Source organism: Poeciliopsis prolifica, unplaced genomic scaffold (assembly GCF_027474105.1).
Source record: "Poeciliopsis prolifica strain line A6 unplaced genomic scaffold, Auburn_PproV2 SCAFFOLD047, whole genome shotgun sequence".
Taxonomy (NCBI): domain Eukaryota; kingdom Metazoa; phylum Chordata; class Actinopteri; order Cyprinodontiformes; family Poeciliidae; genus Poeciliopsis; species Poeciliopsis prolifica.
In genome coordinates this window covers 180895-199236 of record NW_026562422.1, presented here as the reverse complement: position 1 = coordinate 199236, position 18342 = coordinate 180895, and the positions used below count along the sequence as shown (strand labels likewise).

At 38.5% G+C, this 18342-nt stretch overlaps 1 protein-coding gene across 2 annotated transcripts in view; it reads right to left on the bottom strand.

The window, feature by feature from the left end:
* Positions 1-18342, bottom strand: part of LOC129377307 (protein jagged-2-like) — a 64483-nt gene that overhangs the window by 20782 nt on the left and 25359 nt on the right. For both annotated transcript variants that reach the window (XM_055057165.1, XM_055057166.1), the window contains exons 4-9: positions 13779-14033; positions 12958-13018; positions 1655-1785; positions 1397-1516; positions 1173-1286; positions 399-512 (exon numbers count right to left, since the gene is read on the bottom strand). In XM_055057165.1, the coding sequence (XP_054913140.1) occupies positions 399-512; positions 1173-1286; positions 1397-1516; positions 1655-1785; positions 12958-13018; positions 13779-14033 (795 nt within the window). The remainder of the gene's footprint in view (positions 1-398; positions 513-1172; positions 1287-1396; positions 1517-1654; positions 1786-12957; positions 13019-13778; positions 14034-18342) is intronic.

The following is an 18342-nucleotide window of genomic DNA, read 5'->3' as shown; positions in this document are numbered from 1 at the left end:
GTGGGGAGTTTTTTTTTCCAGCAAAGAAAAAAGTGGCTCTCAGGTTGAAAATGGTTGAAGCTCAGTGAAGGAGAATCCTGGAAGGAAAACTGTTAGAAGCTGCAGAAGACCTGACACTGCAATAGTAGTAGACTTGCTACTACCTGCAGAAGTAGCAAGTCCTACCAAGTGTTCAATCAAAGGCGCTGAATACAAACAGACCAAATTTTGTATTTGTAATAATATTAAATGAGACAAAATATGGAGACGTTTCTTACACACCAGCATTATCACTGCAAAAAGTCACCTCACATGTACAAGTTAGCAATTAAATGCTAAAATGGCCAAGCTCTTTTTGAAAGCAGTGGTGTTTCACTTGGAAAAGCAGGTCAGAGACAAAGACAACAGGGACAACACACCAATCTGGCAGGTCTTTCCTGTCCATTGCACAGGGCAGAGGCACTCGAAGTCGTTCTCCATGTCAATGCAAGTCCCTCCATGAGCACAGGGGGTGGAGGCACATTCATCTGTATCTGAAATATAGATATACAATACAGATATTATCACAAGACCTGCCTCTGAGCTCTAATTGTTTTTTTTCTAGGTTGCACTGGGAACACTAGAAAAATACATTGGAGCCGTTGAATCTTTTAGGGCTTTCTGTCTCTGTCTGTCATTATGCCATTAAATGTTTAGATATCTCATACATCCAGTTCATCAGAATTAAACTTCAATCAAAAATATTGAGTTAAATATTCCTGCACTCCTCACCCCTCAAATCTAACAAGTGGCAAAGCTTGACTGCCCATGGTCACCTACTGACTGCAATAAAAAATTAATACAGTTTTTATTCTGGCTCTGCTCTAATTTCTGCTTCAAACAGTCAGCCGTTTTTAGATATGGACAATTTTGGAAACTTGATGTTGCCTCTAATTTTTCTACAGATTAGGGCATTTGAATCAATTACTTTTAATAACTATAAGCAATCATTTTAGTTCTCCTAATTGGTTGGTTTAAAGGGAATATGTAATTTGCATAAAGGACATTGTTTTGATTCTAGAAAGCGTTTTTCCTTTCAGACTGCTCTAGACTACGCAGACTGCCACCAATGAAAAGCCCCTGTTAATCAGCTCTTTATGTCCGCTCCTTTATTCTGAACTAAAAGGGAACCAAGCATATTTTTTGCATTTCACCTTCAGCACAGGTTGGTCCAGACCAGCCAGCAGGACAGTGACACTCAAAGCCTGAAGGGACTTCATGACAAGTCCCTCCGTTGGCACAGGGGTTAGAGAGGCAAGCGTGCTCCGCTAGAGAGACAGTTGTACATCTTACTTCAGATTTTTTCCAATTTTCAGGAATTCTGTTACATCAAAACAGTCATATTTTTATATAATTTGGATATTAATAACATACTCACCAATCTCACAGTTTTTGCCGGAGTAGCCATCAAGACAAGCACAGTTGTATTCATCTGGCTCTGTGTTCATACAGGTTCCTCCATTCTTACAGGGCTGATTGGTCCCACAGTAGTTCAGGTCTGGACACCAAAATCAGTAATAAACTCTTTAGATTAGACTCAAGCTTTGTGCTGTTGCACTTCTGGGACATGGACATATAATCTATTTTTGAATATGACACATAAATTTGTTTAAACAAAAGGTTAGAGAAATCTGACCTTTATTACAGAGCAGCCCACCCCAGTTCTTCTCACAAGTGCACTGCCAAGGCTCAGTACAGGTCCCGTGAACACATCCCGGGTATGGGAGGCACCTGTCACACAGTGGGCCATCCCACCCATAGTTACACCTGGAACACATTGGTATTATTGTTAGGCATTGTGCACCTAAGTTGTAAATCTATGGATCTCCTCCAGAGTTACCATGGGCATCTATGCTCTCCTTGCCAACCATTTTACTGCATGTTTTGGTAGGTCTACATGTGCTCCTCTACATGTCCAAGTAATGGAGTAAACAGATGATCAGAGCTTGAGATGTTGTTTTAGAACCTAATTAATTACTATGAAGCAGTTGGAATTAAACAAACATAGCATACAATAGATTTATTTCAGACACATTTCTGTATTTTTTCAGAAATACAAAAGAGCAGTTACACCTCTTCAAATTCTTAAGTACAAGACACAGATTGTATTCTTTGAGTCACACTTAAAAATAATCTTACACTTATAGTTTTGCCCCAAATCAAACAAAACATATGGTGCAAAACAAATTCACATAAGCCAGTCAGAAAAAATAACTTGTGAATATTTGTTGTTGGTTTACTCTATCTATTAAATTCTAGTGAAAGTCACCTGCCATTTCCTTCTGCCATCAGTAGTTAACTGCAGTATTAATGTGAATGTGTGGATAACCACTTTTCCTACCAATTTGCTCATTGGTGAATATTGTTTAACATTGTGAAGACCAATGAAGAAGATATGGTTCAGGTGTGACCAGACACTTATAGAAGTTCTATCACAGAAAACTGACTAAGTGTCTTATTAGCAATTTGGGTTACTGAGATATGCAGAGTGAGGTGATAATAAATGCAATACTAAATACTTTTATGCTTTGAGAGCAAATGCTGCCAGTGAAGAGTGCTGGATGAACTCTAGTTTAAAATAACAAATAATAATGATCCTTCAGAGTGTTTTAAGTTGGTGGTGGAGGCCAAAGATAAACAGAGTGAGGGTCAGACTGCACAGACAAGTGCTGACAAAGCAGAGTGTGACTACACTCTGCTCCCAGAAAATCATCAAACTGAGTGACAGTCTTTATTTTTAGAACAGGAGACAGTTCTCAACAGACACTGTTTATTTTTGTGTCTGTGTATGCATGTGTTTGTACAACTACCTTTTCCCAAATTTGGATTTCATTTGTTGTTTCAGCTCTTGATTTGGATCCTATTGAAGTCTGAGATGGTGACTTGTTTGAAAGTTGCAGCAACTTAAGACGCTGCAGTTATGGTTGACATGTCCATAACTGCTCTATCTGCAGTGCACCATGACTCAGAACAGCTCACATACACCCATTATTACTTTTCAAATCAGTTTCATTCGTTTGTTTTTTATGATGCTGTTGAACCACATTTGAAAACTAATGTCTGACTTTTTTTTGGTTCATTTTCAATACATTTAAATTTATTATCAATATAGTCAGTTTCAAGTTATGTGGCCATTGTGTGTTTTTGGTCATAAACAGAGAGGAAACAATCTTGTCCACTAATGGCTAACGATCTGATACATTACCACGTCAAAATGCATCAACACAACAAATCTAATATTGCACTTACAAAACAAGCACTTGACGGAGTTCAGTTACATCGAGGCTCAATGTAGGATAAAAAAGACATCCGGAAAGACCATATAGCACGTGAAACAGCACACAACTACCCACAGTCACCTGGATTAGCATCACGGTCAGGAAGCCAAACAAATAACTTGAAAAATAATTTAAGTCTTCGAGCTAACGGTGTAAGATACTGGTTCTGCTCTCATTCTTGGACCGCCGCTATTTGCTGCTGATGGTAATATTTCACAGATGTAGCATCGCTCAACCTGTCCCCGCAGTGAACTCTCAAACTGAATTATCTGCTTAATGCTGCAACATGTAACAAAACACTTTTAGATATGTATTAAAACTTTCGCTGTCCTAATAAGACAAATAATATCTGAAAATAAGTCATCTCCTCTGCCTCCTCCTTGAGTTCTGCAAAATTACTTGGTCAGAAAAAGCTAATCAGAGCGAGCATTAATCAGCTAGCCATGCTATCACAAAGTTTTGATTCAGTAAGTTAGGATTTTTATGCAACCTGCATTTGACTTTGAATGAATGTCTCCTTTGTTACTTGACTTTATTAGGCAAGTTTATTTGACTAATAATTTAGAGTACAGAGAGCCTTACTGTTAAGTATTATTTTGCTGATTGCAAGTTTTTCAGTTGTCCTTTTGACTGAACAGCTGCTGTATTGTGCCTGAAAGTATTTAGGATTTTTATGTTTAAATCTGGTGAATTTATTTCTAGATATTTTTTTTTATTTTGCCAGATCACTTAGTATCATTTATACCTAAAGCAAAAAATTAACAGCCATTCCAGGCAATTGGCAAAGATCGGCCTCGTGGGTGATTGGTATCGGTATTGGCAGCAAAAAACCAGATCGGAGCATCCCTAACCAGGAGTAAATGAAGGAGGTGTAATTAAAAACTGTGAGAGTTAATGCTGGAACAATAGACCAGGGTTAATGGGTTACAAATGTGAGGAGAGAGCAAAAGGCAGACTGAGGAAAGAGAGAGAGAAAGAAGAAGTGACAGGGGGTGTGGGAGTGTACCCTGGGGACTTACAAGTTAAAACTCACAATTCAAGATTAATAAACTTAAAAACAATGTTTAAATAACTTGTCACTTGTTAAATCAACTTCATGAACTTTAATTTCAGAGTTAAAACCAATACAAGTTTCTTTTAAATTGCATTTTCAAGGCAGCAGGTGGACTTTCATTTTCAAGTTAAACCACCTTCAAATGTTTTGCAGTGTTTTTAATACTAAGAACTATTTATCTGATACTTTATATATGTTGCTGAATTTCCTTTTTGTGTGATAAAAAAAAAAACAATGTTTCTATTCTTTTCTTTAACTCTGGCTTTGTGGTGGAAGCTGAGCTGAGGTCAAACTTGGAATGACTGGTTGGCTGTGTGGAACAAGAGTTTACCATCTTGAAGGGGAGGCCTGCTCAGGGTTGCTCATCTGTTGGTTTATAGCAGCTCTCTGTTATTTCAAGGCCACTGGGTAACATTGCCCCCACCTGTCTTGTCATTTCTCTCTCAGGTCTATTTTGGGAAGGATCCGCCACCACCCCTGCCTCCTCCATCACACGACTCTAGCTCCCACAAACACTCTAAAATAGATGCTGATCAAACAGTAGTGATATAGAGCACTACACAGTAGCAATAAGGAGACACTGTAGTCTTCAGGTTAATCACTAACCTGCTGCTTAATGATGACACATAACACTCTGGCTTGATGGTTTAACTTGATAAGATTTTATTCAGTTTCATGCCATCCGTATTTCTAGCCCTTTAAAACACATCACACATGTCCAGACAGTTATGTTTTATGCACACCCTGCAAAGGCAGCACATGAATTTGTGCATCTTGAAGTTGTTCACATTTTGTCATTTTGTTTTTTTCACTGTATTTTATCAGGAACTCAAAGTACAAACTATTTGTTGATTGGAAGGAAAGGAAAATATGGTTATAGAAAATGTTCACATATTCCCAGAGCAGTGATGTTGGACCACTTTTTTCAGTAACAAATGTTTACTAACATGTTTCAAATCCAGTAGTCAGACTACAGTTACTTATCAAAATCACTTTGCCTTACAATTTTCTTTTGGAATTTAATTGTATTTATTCTGCGTGTCTTGTCAAGTGATCGCCGTTTCTATGTGACAGTGCCAACAGCATTAGAAATGTAAACAATGGAGGGAGATGCGCATTTTGTTCTCAGAAAAACAGGAACTATTGAGATTCTGTCGCCAAGACCGATTATTATAAGTGGCTTTAGGCTTGTTTTTTGTTAAGTCGCGGGTTGCGCTTTTGGGCTCATTTTTGAACGTGAAGTTGCTCCTTTGGGCTTGGAAATAAGCAGAGACACATAATAAACCCCAGAATGTGTCTGTCATTCAGTTAGTTTTAGTCAGGCCTTCAAGGTCCATTTATTCCTGGATGATCCATCCCCTGTGTCTTTGTTAATGTCAAGTTAATATATTTCCTTTGAATGACGTCGAGCTTCGCTTTGCGCTCCAGAAAATTGTAAACATGGATACTAATATGAACAGCGCAGTAATTGTAAAAACAGCCACAAATGAACGAGTTCGTAAAAATGTGCAACTTAAACGCCATTATAATTTATAATATTAAGATAAGTGCCACAAATCTGCGCAGCAGCCATCTGAATTGTGGAGCCACAGGAGAAGCACTGTGTGCTGCTCTCTGACACCAAACCTGGAGGCTGGTGGTGGGGGTGGATGCTTTAAAATCCTTCTTAAGAGTTTTCCAGACAATAGTGGGACACACACAAAAACACACAAATTACTAAAAAAATTTTGAACTGATGTAACCATTAAAAAAACTCTTCAGTTCAACCTTATAAGTGGAGACACATTGTTGATTTTACTATTATAAAATAATTGCAATTAAGTATTGGCAAAGGTCAATGTAATTTTTACAGGTGTTAGCAGCTGCTGAAAGTAACTAAAAAAGTTACTTTTAATGTAACTCAGTTACTTTCCAAATCAAGAAGTAAGTAAGCTACTTTTTTAAGGAGTAATCAGTAATCTGATTAAAGTCACTTTTTCAAAGTAAGTATGCCATCACTGTCCCAGAGAAAGGAACTTCCTTTAAAAGTCAACTAATTGGTAAACAGAGTCCAACCTCACATGTAGCAGGAGTGATTCTGGTACTGGCCCCAAAGGTGTGCTAAATATTCAAGCTCAAACAGCATCATGACAACCAAGAAACACAGCAAACATGAAAGTTGTGGTTCAGTTTAAAGAAGGGTCGGGTTCTACAACAAAGGTGTGCTAAATATTCAAGCTCAAACAGCATCATGACAACCAAGAAACACAGCAAACATGAAAGTTGTGGTTCAGTTTAAAGAAGGATCGGGTTCTACAACAATATTCCAATGATGTAAAAAATAAAATGGAGACTGCACATCGTTCTAAACATAATTTTCACAGAGAAACATGGTGTTTCAAGCTGTTGGGATAGATTTCTTTGCCAGGGTGAGAGTGCTCAGAGATAATTTGCAGCTATAAATGAATGGTTGTCTACAAAGCATAGACTTAAGGAATGTATGGATTAATAATGTAATGATGGCTGTTAATGTTATCATTATGGTCATATTAAAATTAAAAGCCAATAATACAGTAACTTGACAAAAATATAATATGATTTTGGGTGTTTGACTTTGACCTGTAACATAAAATCCTAATGCAGCCCACTGAAGTGCTGAAACAGTTTTGAACGCTGTGTATCTAACCTATCCAAGATGCATAAAAACCACCTGTATTCAAAAAAATACATTGTTCCGTTTATTTATTACAGTTATGTCAATAATTTCCACAAAATTGAGTAATATCCTGTACATAAATCAACCTTTATTGTATTTAGTAAAACTTATCAAAAATATTTTGCAGCTCTAACTTTGTTGACTTAAGTTTGTGTGGCAGTTATTGAATTTTGCTTTACTTATCTAGTTTTAATACATATGGCAGCAGTAATCTTAGTTTGATTTACTAAACTAAGGCATGTCACCAGTTTCCATGGTGTAGTTAAGAAAATTCAAATCAAACCATTGTTGCTTATGGAACATACATTTCTACCAATTAAACAAAACCTCTGGTAAAGTATGATTGCACAACTCTTTACAGCTACACGGAGAGAATGTGCAGCTATACTTGTAGCTCAAAATTCAACCATCATTTTCTAGGCATAATTTTGTTAACCCCAAAGGAATGAATCCCACAGGTGTTTGTGATGACTACCTTTCTCACTTCTGGTTACTTTGCTGGATGGTTTAACACAAACTAACACTTGGTGAACATACAAAATACTGCAGTCAGTTACTGACGACAGAAGAAAATGGCTGGTGACTTTCACTAGAATTTGACAGCATAGATAGAGTACACCAAAAACAAATATTCACAAGTAATTTTTTTCTGATTCAGGTATGTGAATTTGTTTTTGCACCATTTGTTTTGGATCGTTTGAGGCAAAACTGTAAATGTAAGATTTTTTTAAGTGGGACTCAAAGAATACAATTTGTGTATTGTACTTAAGAATTTGAAGTGGTGTAAATGTTTTGTATTTCTGAAAAATTATACTTTTTCAGAAACATCCTAGAGAAGTTATGTAACTATAACTATGTTTTCTCAAAAACCTCAAACAAAAATATTCATATTAAATGCGTGCTGATCGATCGGCCACTGATCACAAGGGCTGATTTCCATAAAAAGTGTGTGGTCGTTATCACCGATGATCACTGCCGAACTTGTTCCATAAGTGAGATGGTGTGATCTCACGTCGCAGCCGCTTTTCTTCACTCTGCGCAGCAGCAAATCCGAAGCAATGTATGGAATTATAACGCTCTGAGAGTGCAAGTTGTGGCGCAAAATTTAGGGGTGAAGCATGTCAAAAGGCATCAACATAACGAGTCTAATAATTACATCGAGGATCACTGCAGGAAAAAAGTGAACTCTCACACCGAACGCCTGCTTCAAATTACTCACCTGCAGTATGTAACTTTAGCAAAATATTTAAAACTTTTGCTGTCCTAACATAAAACAGATAACCTCTGAAAAAAAAACACAAAAAAAAAACGAGCTCCTCTTCCTCCTTCTGGCATTCTGCAGAACTCAGCTCAGTCAGAAAGATCAGAACCAGAAAAAAACTGCCATGTTCTCAGGAAGTTTTGATTAGTAACTGTTTATTTTGATGCAACCTGCTTTTGACTTTGAATGTATGTTTCCTTTTTTACTTGACATCATGACATAGGCAGTGTTGTGAGATTTATTTGACTCATGTATAATTTAGGGTACCGCGAACCTTGTTGTTAATTATATTCTTGCTTGAAGGTTTTTCAATTGTCCTTTTGACCGAGTAGCTGCTGCATTGTGCCTGCAAGTATTTTTCATGTTTCATGTCTAAATTAGCTAAATTTATTGTCAGATGTTTTCCATTTTGCCACCTGATCCGAGCTTCCCTATTCATAATATCTTCTTAAAAACAGTTGTACCACTAAATTTACTTCAGAGTGAACTTCTGAGCATGCACAATGTCTTCTTAATGCAATATGATATGGGACTTTGAAAAGGTCCCATAACACTCAGAGAGTGCTGAATTCACTCAGCAATGTTATTTTGTATTTTTAAAAAAGCAGGTTTTTCTTACTTTAACAAGTAAAATTTGTTTTAATAAACTTATGAAAATATGCTACATTTGAAATTCTAACTCATATTTGGGCATAGCGTCATCTAGCAACAATTTGCTGAGTTCATTTTTTTAATGTCATAGAATGTGGAGCAGAATCAAGAGTGAGAGGAGGGTCTGCTGCGCATAGCTTAGACCGACTGTGCGGTCAATGCGCTGCTTACTGTCAGCCTGAACAGCAGTGTTGTCGGTGAGGAGAGTGTGGGAGGGTATAGAAAATGTTTTAGGCAGACACAAGCCAAAGGGTGGCATAATCCATGAGCCCTTTCACTATCCCGCTGTCCCATCAACAGAAGAGGCTCTTGGGGCTGCCAGAGCCTAAAATACCTTGCCTGGCCACAATGCCTGCCCCTCAGAAGCACTACATCCAGGTGGGCAGAAGCAGTTCAGAGGGGGAGTTCTATCAGATCATCATAAGCTGTCAGAATAGCATACATGCAATGAGTACGCATGCCTATGCATGCACATTAAGAAGTCTGTGCATGTGATGTCCCATTAATCAACAGAAAATGGCAGCAAAAAGTTTAGAACAATTATAATTCAGAAAGAAAAAATTAAGGAAAGTGAACAAGAGCAGGGAAAACTCAGTTTTTTATAGCATGAGAGCATTATAAGCAATGTTGTAATTTTTCCTGAACCATGTTCTTGTAAAACCCAGCAGGCCCAACTGACTTACCCATTGCAACTTAAGAAAGCCTTTTTTCTGCATCTGTTTTGATAAATTTAAACAATGACCCAGAAATCCATAATAAAGAAGCTCTTATCCTCTCTTCTCTTTTCACAGGAGTCAATTTGTGTGCGTTTGCCCTCATAGCTATGAAGCTTCAGATCACATGTTGAGGCACATTCCTGGGTGTTTCTCTCTCTCCTCTGGCCATTTTCAGTGAGAAATGTCAGCTTCATTATTTATGAGTGCTTAACTAAATCAAATGTGCATCTTTAAAACACCTTAACCCCTTCTTCTCACTGCACTCCTGGCATTTCCAAGTTCTCCACACTGTGTTACCTTTGTCTGCTGGCAGCTCAGTGTCTCTGCATTGTTAAAATAGAACTTAAGTTAACTACATCAATGTACAACACCACAGATTGTAGCTTGAAGATAACAATGTAAAAGTTGTACGTCAAATCTAGCATCAAACCAAGTTCACATAGCCCAAAATATTTATCATTAAACTAGTGTCTCAGAAGGTGCTACTGAATTGTTTTAGGATTTAGTAATTTCTTTAAAGTTAGACAAACATAACACCCAAAAATAATCTTCACTAGGAAACTATAGGCTAAGTACTGACTCTTTAAAACGTGACAAAAGAAACCTTTACTTTAGTCGTGCGTCATCTCTGCATCAATCTTGCGTATCATCATATTTTGCGAGCTCGAGGTGTTATTACAGTCTACATAGGCTATATCTGAGTGCTTCAGCACAAATACATTTATTTTGCTAGCGGCCTCTATTTTGTGTTTCAGTCAATTATTGGCTTAGAAAGCAACTTCAATAGCATGTATCCACACAATTAGCGACCTATTTGTAGGAGTGGAATGATGCACCCAGATCCCAATACAAGATGACACATAATATTGCTTTCACATAAATGGTACCAGATTTTTTTGTAAATCATAATTACTCATGTTTTTATATTATAATAACACAAAATATAGTTTATTGTTGCAGAAAAAATGCATGTTAGAGAGTAAGTGTTGAATAATTCAGTTAGTGTTTGAGTATTCCTTGAGTAGTTCTCATTGACTTTTTTCTGCTTTTCCAATTTTAAGGAACTCCTAATGCCGATGAAACCCTGGCAAATGCTCCCAATTTGTGTCTTCACAAATAGATTAAATCTGTTTAGTATAAAATAATCCCTTTTATCTTTTATCTGGTTAAATATTCTACAATTTAAACTACCGGTAAATCAAATATAATCCAAACTCAACAGAAATTATGAAACCAACTCTCAAGAAGAAACAGATGCCAACTTTAGCAGAAAACAATTAACTAGTATTATTTGTCTACAGAGGATGCAGAATGTCGGCACACAAACAGTTTAAAAGTGCTACTTTAATCCATCGAGAACCACGCATTCATCATCTTAAAGATGAACTCAGACCACATTGCTGAAATGCCACTTGCTGTTGCAAATGGAGAACTTCCTTTGACTATTTCAGCAAAAACAAAATAATCAAATGTGAAATTCTCTGATTGGGTTATTTGCTAGGCAATAGGGATGCATTCTGCATCAGGTTTTTTGCAGTCGATTCTGAGGGCCAATCACTGCCGATTACCTGGATTGGCTGTTGATTTTTCACTTCCTGCTACTATGCTACTGTAAATGCCATGCAATCTGGCAAAATTGAAAAATGATCTGACAATAAATTCACCTAATTTAGACAAACATGCCAAATACTTGCAGGTACAATACAGCAGCTTCTCAGCCAAAAGGATAACTGAAAAATCTGCAAGCAGTAATATAATATTTAACAGCAAGGTTCGCGGTACACTAAATTATACATGAGTCAAATAAATCTCAACACTGCCTATGTCATGATGTCAAGTAAAAAAGGAAACGTACATTCAAAGTCAAAAGCAGGTTGCATCAAAATAAACGATTACTAAATCAAAACTTCCTGAGAACATGGCGGTTTAGATCTGGTTCTGATCTTTCTGACTGAGCTGAGTTCTGCAGAATGCCAGAAGGAGGAAGAGGAGCTCGAGTTTTTATTTTTTATTTTCCAGAGATTATCTGTTTTATGTTAGGACAGCAAAAGATTTAAATATTTTGCTAAAGTCACATGCTGCAGGTGAGTAATTTGAAGCAGGCGTTCGGTGTGAGAGTTCACTGCTTGGCGGAGGTTGAACGGCTCTCCGTATCTGAAATATTACTACTAGTAGCGTGTAGTGGTGGATCAACAATGAGAGCAGAACCAGCATTTTACACCGCGAGCTCATTGACTAAAATTATTTTTTGGGTTATTTGTTATTGTTATTTGTTTAGCTTTCGGACAGTCATGCTAATTCAGGTGAATGTTGGTACTGTGCTGCTTTACCTGCTGTCTGTTCGCTTTTTTTCCTGCATTGATCCTCGATGTAATCATGTTCTGTCAAGTGTTTCTTTTTCAAATGTCATATTAGACTCTCTGTGTTGATGCCTTTTGATGTGCTTCACCCCTGAATTTTGTGCCACAACTTGCAAACTTCCGCACAACATTGCTTTGGATTTGTGTAGGCTGAGAAGTGAGATAAAGGTGTCTCCAACCTTGGTGGGTCTGCTCTGTTATTACCCTGCCATTGAGAGTACTTTCTGGTACTGAGGCTTTCTGATGGTACTTCACTCAGCGGTTGTAATTGGCGCCGAGGAGGTCTGGTTGTCATTCGGGTCATGATTCTCTCTCTCAGGTCAGCAGCTGTCTCGTTCAGCTCTGATTCGCTCATTGGGGCCGTGTATCCCCTCACTGGGTGGGGACTTGTAGTTAAGTCCCCACAGTTCTGACATCCAGGTTCCTCCTTTTTGCTGTAGCATTTGTGTTGTATCTCGTCAATCTCAAGTTGTGATAGCAGTTGCCGTTTGCGGATGTTGGAACACTGAGCTACTAGTTGTTTAGCGCTTAGTGTTGACTGGGGATGTCGAAGTAACCATTCCTTCCCCAGTCTTTGCATGTAACCTCTCTGATTACCACTCTCTTGAGTAGTAGCATTCCAACAGATCCAAGTTTTCACCTCTCGCCCATTTCCGTCTTGTTCCAGTAGCCCATTTGTCATCAAGGTGCTCTGGTTCCCCAACACCTGACGCAGACCTTGTTTGGCCGGGCGACGTCTGAGCCGGCATACATACATGCATACATGCATGCATGCATACATACATACATGCATACATGCATACATGCATACATACATACGTATGTACATAGTTATAGTGAAATCCATCATCTGACATGAATAGATCATGTGGCCAGAGAAGCCAACAGTGACAAACATACACATGTATAAAAGAGCTGACTTACTTGCATTCCCCAGGGGTGTTGCAGGTCCCATGTAATGAGCTACATCCCTGTTTACAGATGGCTTTGAGAGAAAAAAAGAAAACATAATTTTGAGTCATGAAAAAGATTCCTACTGATTACCTATTTTAATTCACAGAAAACCCCAATATCGCTCTGGAAATCTGAATATGTGTCTGCTTGTGGGACGAAGTTGTTGTTTTTGCAGTGGATGGGAAACTGAAAGAGTTGGGGTGGTTTTCAACACTGACAGGAGCTTACATGAACTCAGCCTCTGAGCTTTTTCCAAAACAGCAAACAAGAAAGTCAGATCTGACTTTGGACGTGTGACCAGTGATCCAAGGAAGCATTTCTGTGTAGTTCTTATTCTGTTCAGCTGCTCTGCTTATGACTCTGCTCTCTTTTTTTTTCAACTGCCTTTGAATTTCTTAAAAATATACACATATATCAACTCTTAATTAGGGAAACAAGAAAAGTCAAAGTGAAGAAAACTTATTTTTATGTAAAAATTTTGTTCATTGAACTGACTTGTGTCCAAAAATTTAGAAGTATTTTTTTTTAATTTGCAACTCTATTCCCTTTTAGTCTGTATTCTTCTGTATCTTACTCACCTGATTTTTTTTGTTTGTTTGTTTATTTGTTGTTTTTTTTCCCTCCAGGGGGGTTTTGTGGGCTGCAGTGTCACCGACAGGAAAGGTGGAAAGACATGCGGGAAATATCGTAAGGTCTGGGAATTGAAACCGCGATGGCCGCGTCAGGGTCTCAAGACCTCCAAACGTGGGTCGCGCTACCCCCTATGCCACCACAGCATACACTCTGCTCACCTGTTTTGCAATCCTCTCCATCCCAGCCTTCAATACAATGCCTCTTCCCAAAATGGTCACACACATAATGTCCAAAATAGTCGTCACGGGGACGACATACATTGTTGCATCTCATGCCATAGTAGTGTTCATCACAGCGCACACGCATGGTGTATTTAATTGTGGCGATGAAGCTTTTATGTTCTACTGGCTGCCTCCCCTCGCCAGGATTAATCTTTCCCTTGTAGATGCTTCGCTCAATCAGCAGCTCATCATCTGCAAACAACAAAAGTACAGAGAAATTAAAATAACATAATTTGCTAGCTATGGAGGCGAATGACAGGGAGATTTGTTTGAATTAAAAAACATCCAAATTAGACATTACATCTGGTTATGCTTGTTATATAGCAAATATAATGATTAAACTTGGTACAAAAAGGTGAGTGTCATCTGCATAGAGGATTATTCTATGATCTTGAAACACAAATGTAAGACTTTTAAAGGCCATAAACTTCCCCATAACAACAAAGCTGGCATTGAATAAACTATGCACTTTGTTTTGATTTCAAGAGAACATATCATGCAAAATCCACTTTTTAACCTTTAAATACATTTGTTGTGTTCTTTGAGTGTCTAGAAGTGGAATTTAAAAAAAAAATATTCTCTCTCTGTGCTGCATTGAGCAGCACTGGTTTAAACCAGCTAAACCTTAGAATGATATTCCATTTAACAGGTCTGTCTGACTCCACCAAATGAATCTATGGACCTTTGGAAAATGCTAGTTGTTAGTGCACATAAGAAGGTAGGGTAGGAGGGGGGATCTCCTATCAAATATCTCCATGTTTTACAAGAATGTAGAAGAAATAAGTGGAGGAAAAGGTGGAAGAAAATAAAAGAATTAAGGAAACACAAACAGAGGTTGAGGCCTGAGCTGGCTTGATAACCAAAAGACGTTTTCCTGCTCAGTAAAAGGCTTTTCTGCCCCCTCCACCATCGTCAACTCTCTCAGGATATTCGGCCCCGACTTCATCAGAGCCAAGAAGGAAATGACATGAAACAAGGGACAGGGAGGGAAGGGCGACATAGGAAAGGCACTTTAGCTTTTTCTCAAGGAACAGAAACACTCATGACCCAGCGGGTTTGCTCCTGTTGCCCTTTTAGTTATTTCACTTGAGTTTAGTTACAGCCTGAGCATTTTTAATAATGCTGCAAGTTTTTTCTTAGTTGCAATAATGTATTCACTGGTATTACTGCTCAAATGTCCACTGAACAATATCCAAACATAAAATATAAAGTAATGAAAGCTGCTTGTGACAATGCACCAATGACCAGTTTTTTAAATCTGAAACCATAACTTCTTCATTACATTATCCACAATACTACAAGTCTTTGAGTTCTGCCCAAACTGTGCAAGGACACAGTAGCAAAGTAACTGACTAGACAACCCATCCAAAATCCACAGTGTAATTTCACCTAAAATATTCCAGACAGGTTTATGATCTGGTTGTGTTTTACAAGTAGTGTGATATGATGGTAACACTGCATCATCAGTTAGGAAACATACTGTTTCCTAACATACTTCCCCACAGCATAATGCTGTGGGGACTTCCCCACAGCATAATGCTGTGGGGACTTCCCCACAGCATTATGCTGTGGGGAACCTTTGCTTCAGCAGGCCAGAGTTGATGGGAAGGTGGACGGCGCTAGATCAAGGACAGTCTTGGAACAAAGCCTGACAGAGGCTGCAGAACACTTGAGATTTAGGTGATTCTAAACATACACCCTGAACTACAATAGAGTGTTTTAGATTGAGGCCTCTTTGTATGATGATATAGTCAAAGTCTAGACCTAAATTCAACCCAGAATTTGCTGTAAGACGTGGAACATTTTTGTTCACGGAAACTATGGATCCATCTGGATTCATGGAGGCTGAAATGCCCATCACAGATTTTCAGTTGTTGCACTACTTCATGATAAGCACTCATAAAATTCCTATTAATAACATGCATGTTTGCTGTAAGGTAGCTTGCATAGCCTCAGTGATGGTTCTTATGCACAGTCTTGCACTTCCAGTGCCTGTTTTATTGTAGAAACATTTGCATTTAGCATTCACAGTCTTGCACTGTGAACCATAAGCACAAAATAGGAAAACAAAATTGCAGTAGATAAACGCAAAAACTATTAATGACATTGATTTCCACATAAATTTCAGAAAACCATAAATTTTGTTTTATTGTGTGAAGAACGTGACACCAAGCTTGCATGCCTTTCCGTGTTTAACATAATCAGTTCCTTCACAAAAAGCTAAAAAAAAACAAAAAAAAAACAATTTTTTCACTGTCCTGGTATATTCAGTCTTGCGAAGAATTAACACACTGCCACAGATTTCAGTTCCACACCCACCACCTGAAACACAGTTGTTCATCTCCAGCAATTAGATATAAAAATATAGACCAATCAAGAACTGCCTCTGAAGTGGAGGAGCCATACTAAGAGAGGCAGTTGTTACTAGGGAGAGCAGGTGGGGAGTTAGGTGGGGGTTCTTAAGACCAGCTTACATAAACAGTGAGGAGTTCCAGATCTGAGCAGCTGATCATGTCAAGATCAGCACAATGAAACACTGAAAGGAACATATTTTTAAAAGCAGAGAGCAAAATGTCTTTAGGTCGTAGTGAAGGGCTTCATTGCAGAGCTCCAGCTCTGTGGCCCCTGACTTCTTTTAAAATTGTTGTTTGAGACAGAGCTGAACCTTGACCTGGTGCCAAGGCCTTTACCTTTGCATAATGTTTCTCAACAGCTGAAGCTATTTCTCTGTCAGGCTATGATGACATTCAGAAACCAATCGTGTAGAAAGGATCAAATTCAAGGCTGTATGAGTTCATTTCATTTCAAACCACTCCACTGCTATCAATGACCAATATTTACCCTGTGTGCATAAAAATACGAAATAAACAGCTGAATGAATCACACCTTCTAATCTAATCACTATGGACCTTGATTGAATTTGCTCGTTCAGGACCGTAGCAACATGGGGTCTAACCTTTCATACTCTTTTATTTCATACACTAGGTGTGACACTTAAAATAATTCAGGGTGAACACCTGGAATGGAAAGCTCTGCCAAAACATTACTCATGCAACAGTAAATCAGCAATGAAAACAGTTTGACTTCATTTTGTAAGAAATCTATTTTCTGTTGCTTCACTCTTACACTATTTAGCAGAGAAGCCATGTTTTAGAGAAGCCCTGTTCTTTGAAGGTAACCTCAGTTAAAAAAAAAAAAACTGGAAAGAAAATTAGCACAAGCACCTTCTGCAAACATTTCACAATCAAGCAAAGTGGTAGAAGGCTGGTGATTTGGGCTTCCCTTTTTGCTGATCCCACACAGTTACAAATGTTAATGGACAACATCCATTCATCCATGCTTCTTCTGATTATCCTGGGTTGTTTTGATGGGGTAGCAGAATAAGTAAGGTCTGCTACCCAGACTTGGGCCAGCTCCTCCGAGGGAATCCCAAGGCTTTTCCAGACCAGCCTAGTCTTCCCCTGGGCCTCCTCCTGGTTGGATGTGCCTCACCTGGGAGGCGACCAGGAGGCATCCTAACCAGATGCCCGAACCACCTTAACTGGCTCCTCTCTATGTAAAGGAGCAGCAGCTCGACCCTGAGTCCCTCATGAATGACTGAGCTTCGAGCCCATGCACCCTATGGATAAAACTCATTTCGGCTCCTTGTGTCATAAGCCAACGTTTGTGACTATAGTTGATGGTAGGAACATAGATTGACTGGTTAATCAAGAGCTTCGCTTTGCGAGTCAGCTCTCTCTTCTCCACAACAGACTAGTACAGCGTCTGCTTTACTGCACCAATCTGTCTGTGTACAAGATCCAGAGATACTTGAACTCCTCCATTTGGGACAGGACACCCTCCACCCCCCGACCGAAGAAGGCACTCTACTCATGGCCTCAGATTTGGAGGTACTGATCCTGATCTCGGCCGCATCACAATTGGCTGCAAACCGCTCCAGTGAAAACTGTAGCTCACAACCAGATGAAGCCAGTTGGACCACATCATCTGCAAAAAGCAGATGCGATTTTAAGGCCAACAAAACGGATCCCCTCAACACATTATCTGCTACCAATGAACAACAGCTGCTTATACATCAAAAGCTTATAGTAAGGCTTTTGAAATGTACATATGATTTCCAACTCTGTGTAAGCTGCATTTACTATTAATTTTCACTGTACAACTTTTATAATAGAACCATGTAGGATACTAAAAATACTATTAATTAAGCCTACATGACTGTATTAAAGTTTTCTATTGACTTGATGTACTGCAATGGACTGGCAACCTGTCCAGAGTGTATCCTGCCTTTCACCCAATGACTTAACATTCAGATTTGTTTAAGGTTTAATGTGGTCATATATTCAAGCTTAGTCATGCTTTTTTATTATTTATTTGATTTTGTCTTAATTGCTTAAATGTTATCAGCAGTCTGGCAGCATTAATCTGTCCCAAGCAGACATCTTACACATATTATATAATGGAGCTATATTCAACATGAATATGTAGGATAATGTCATCA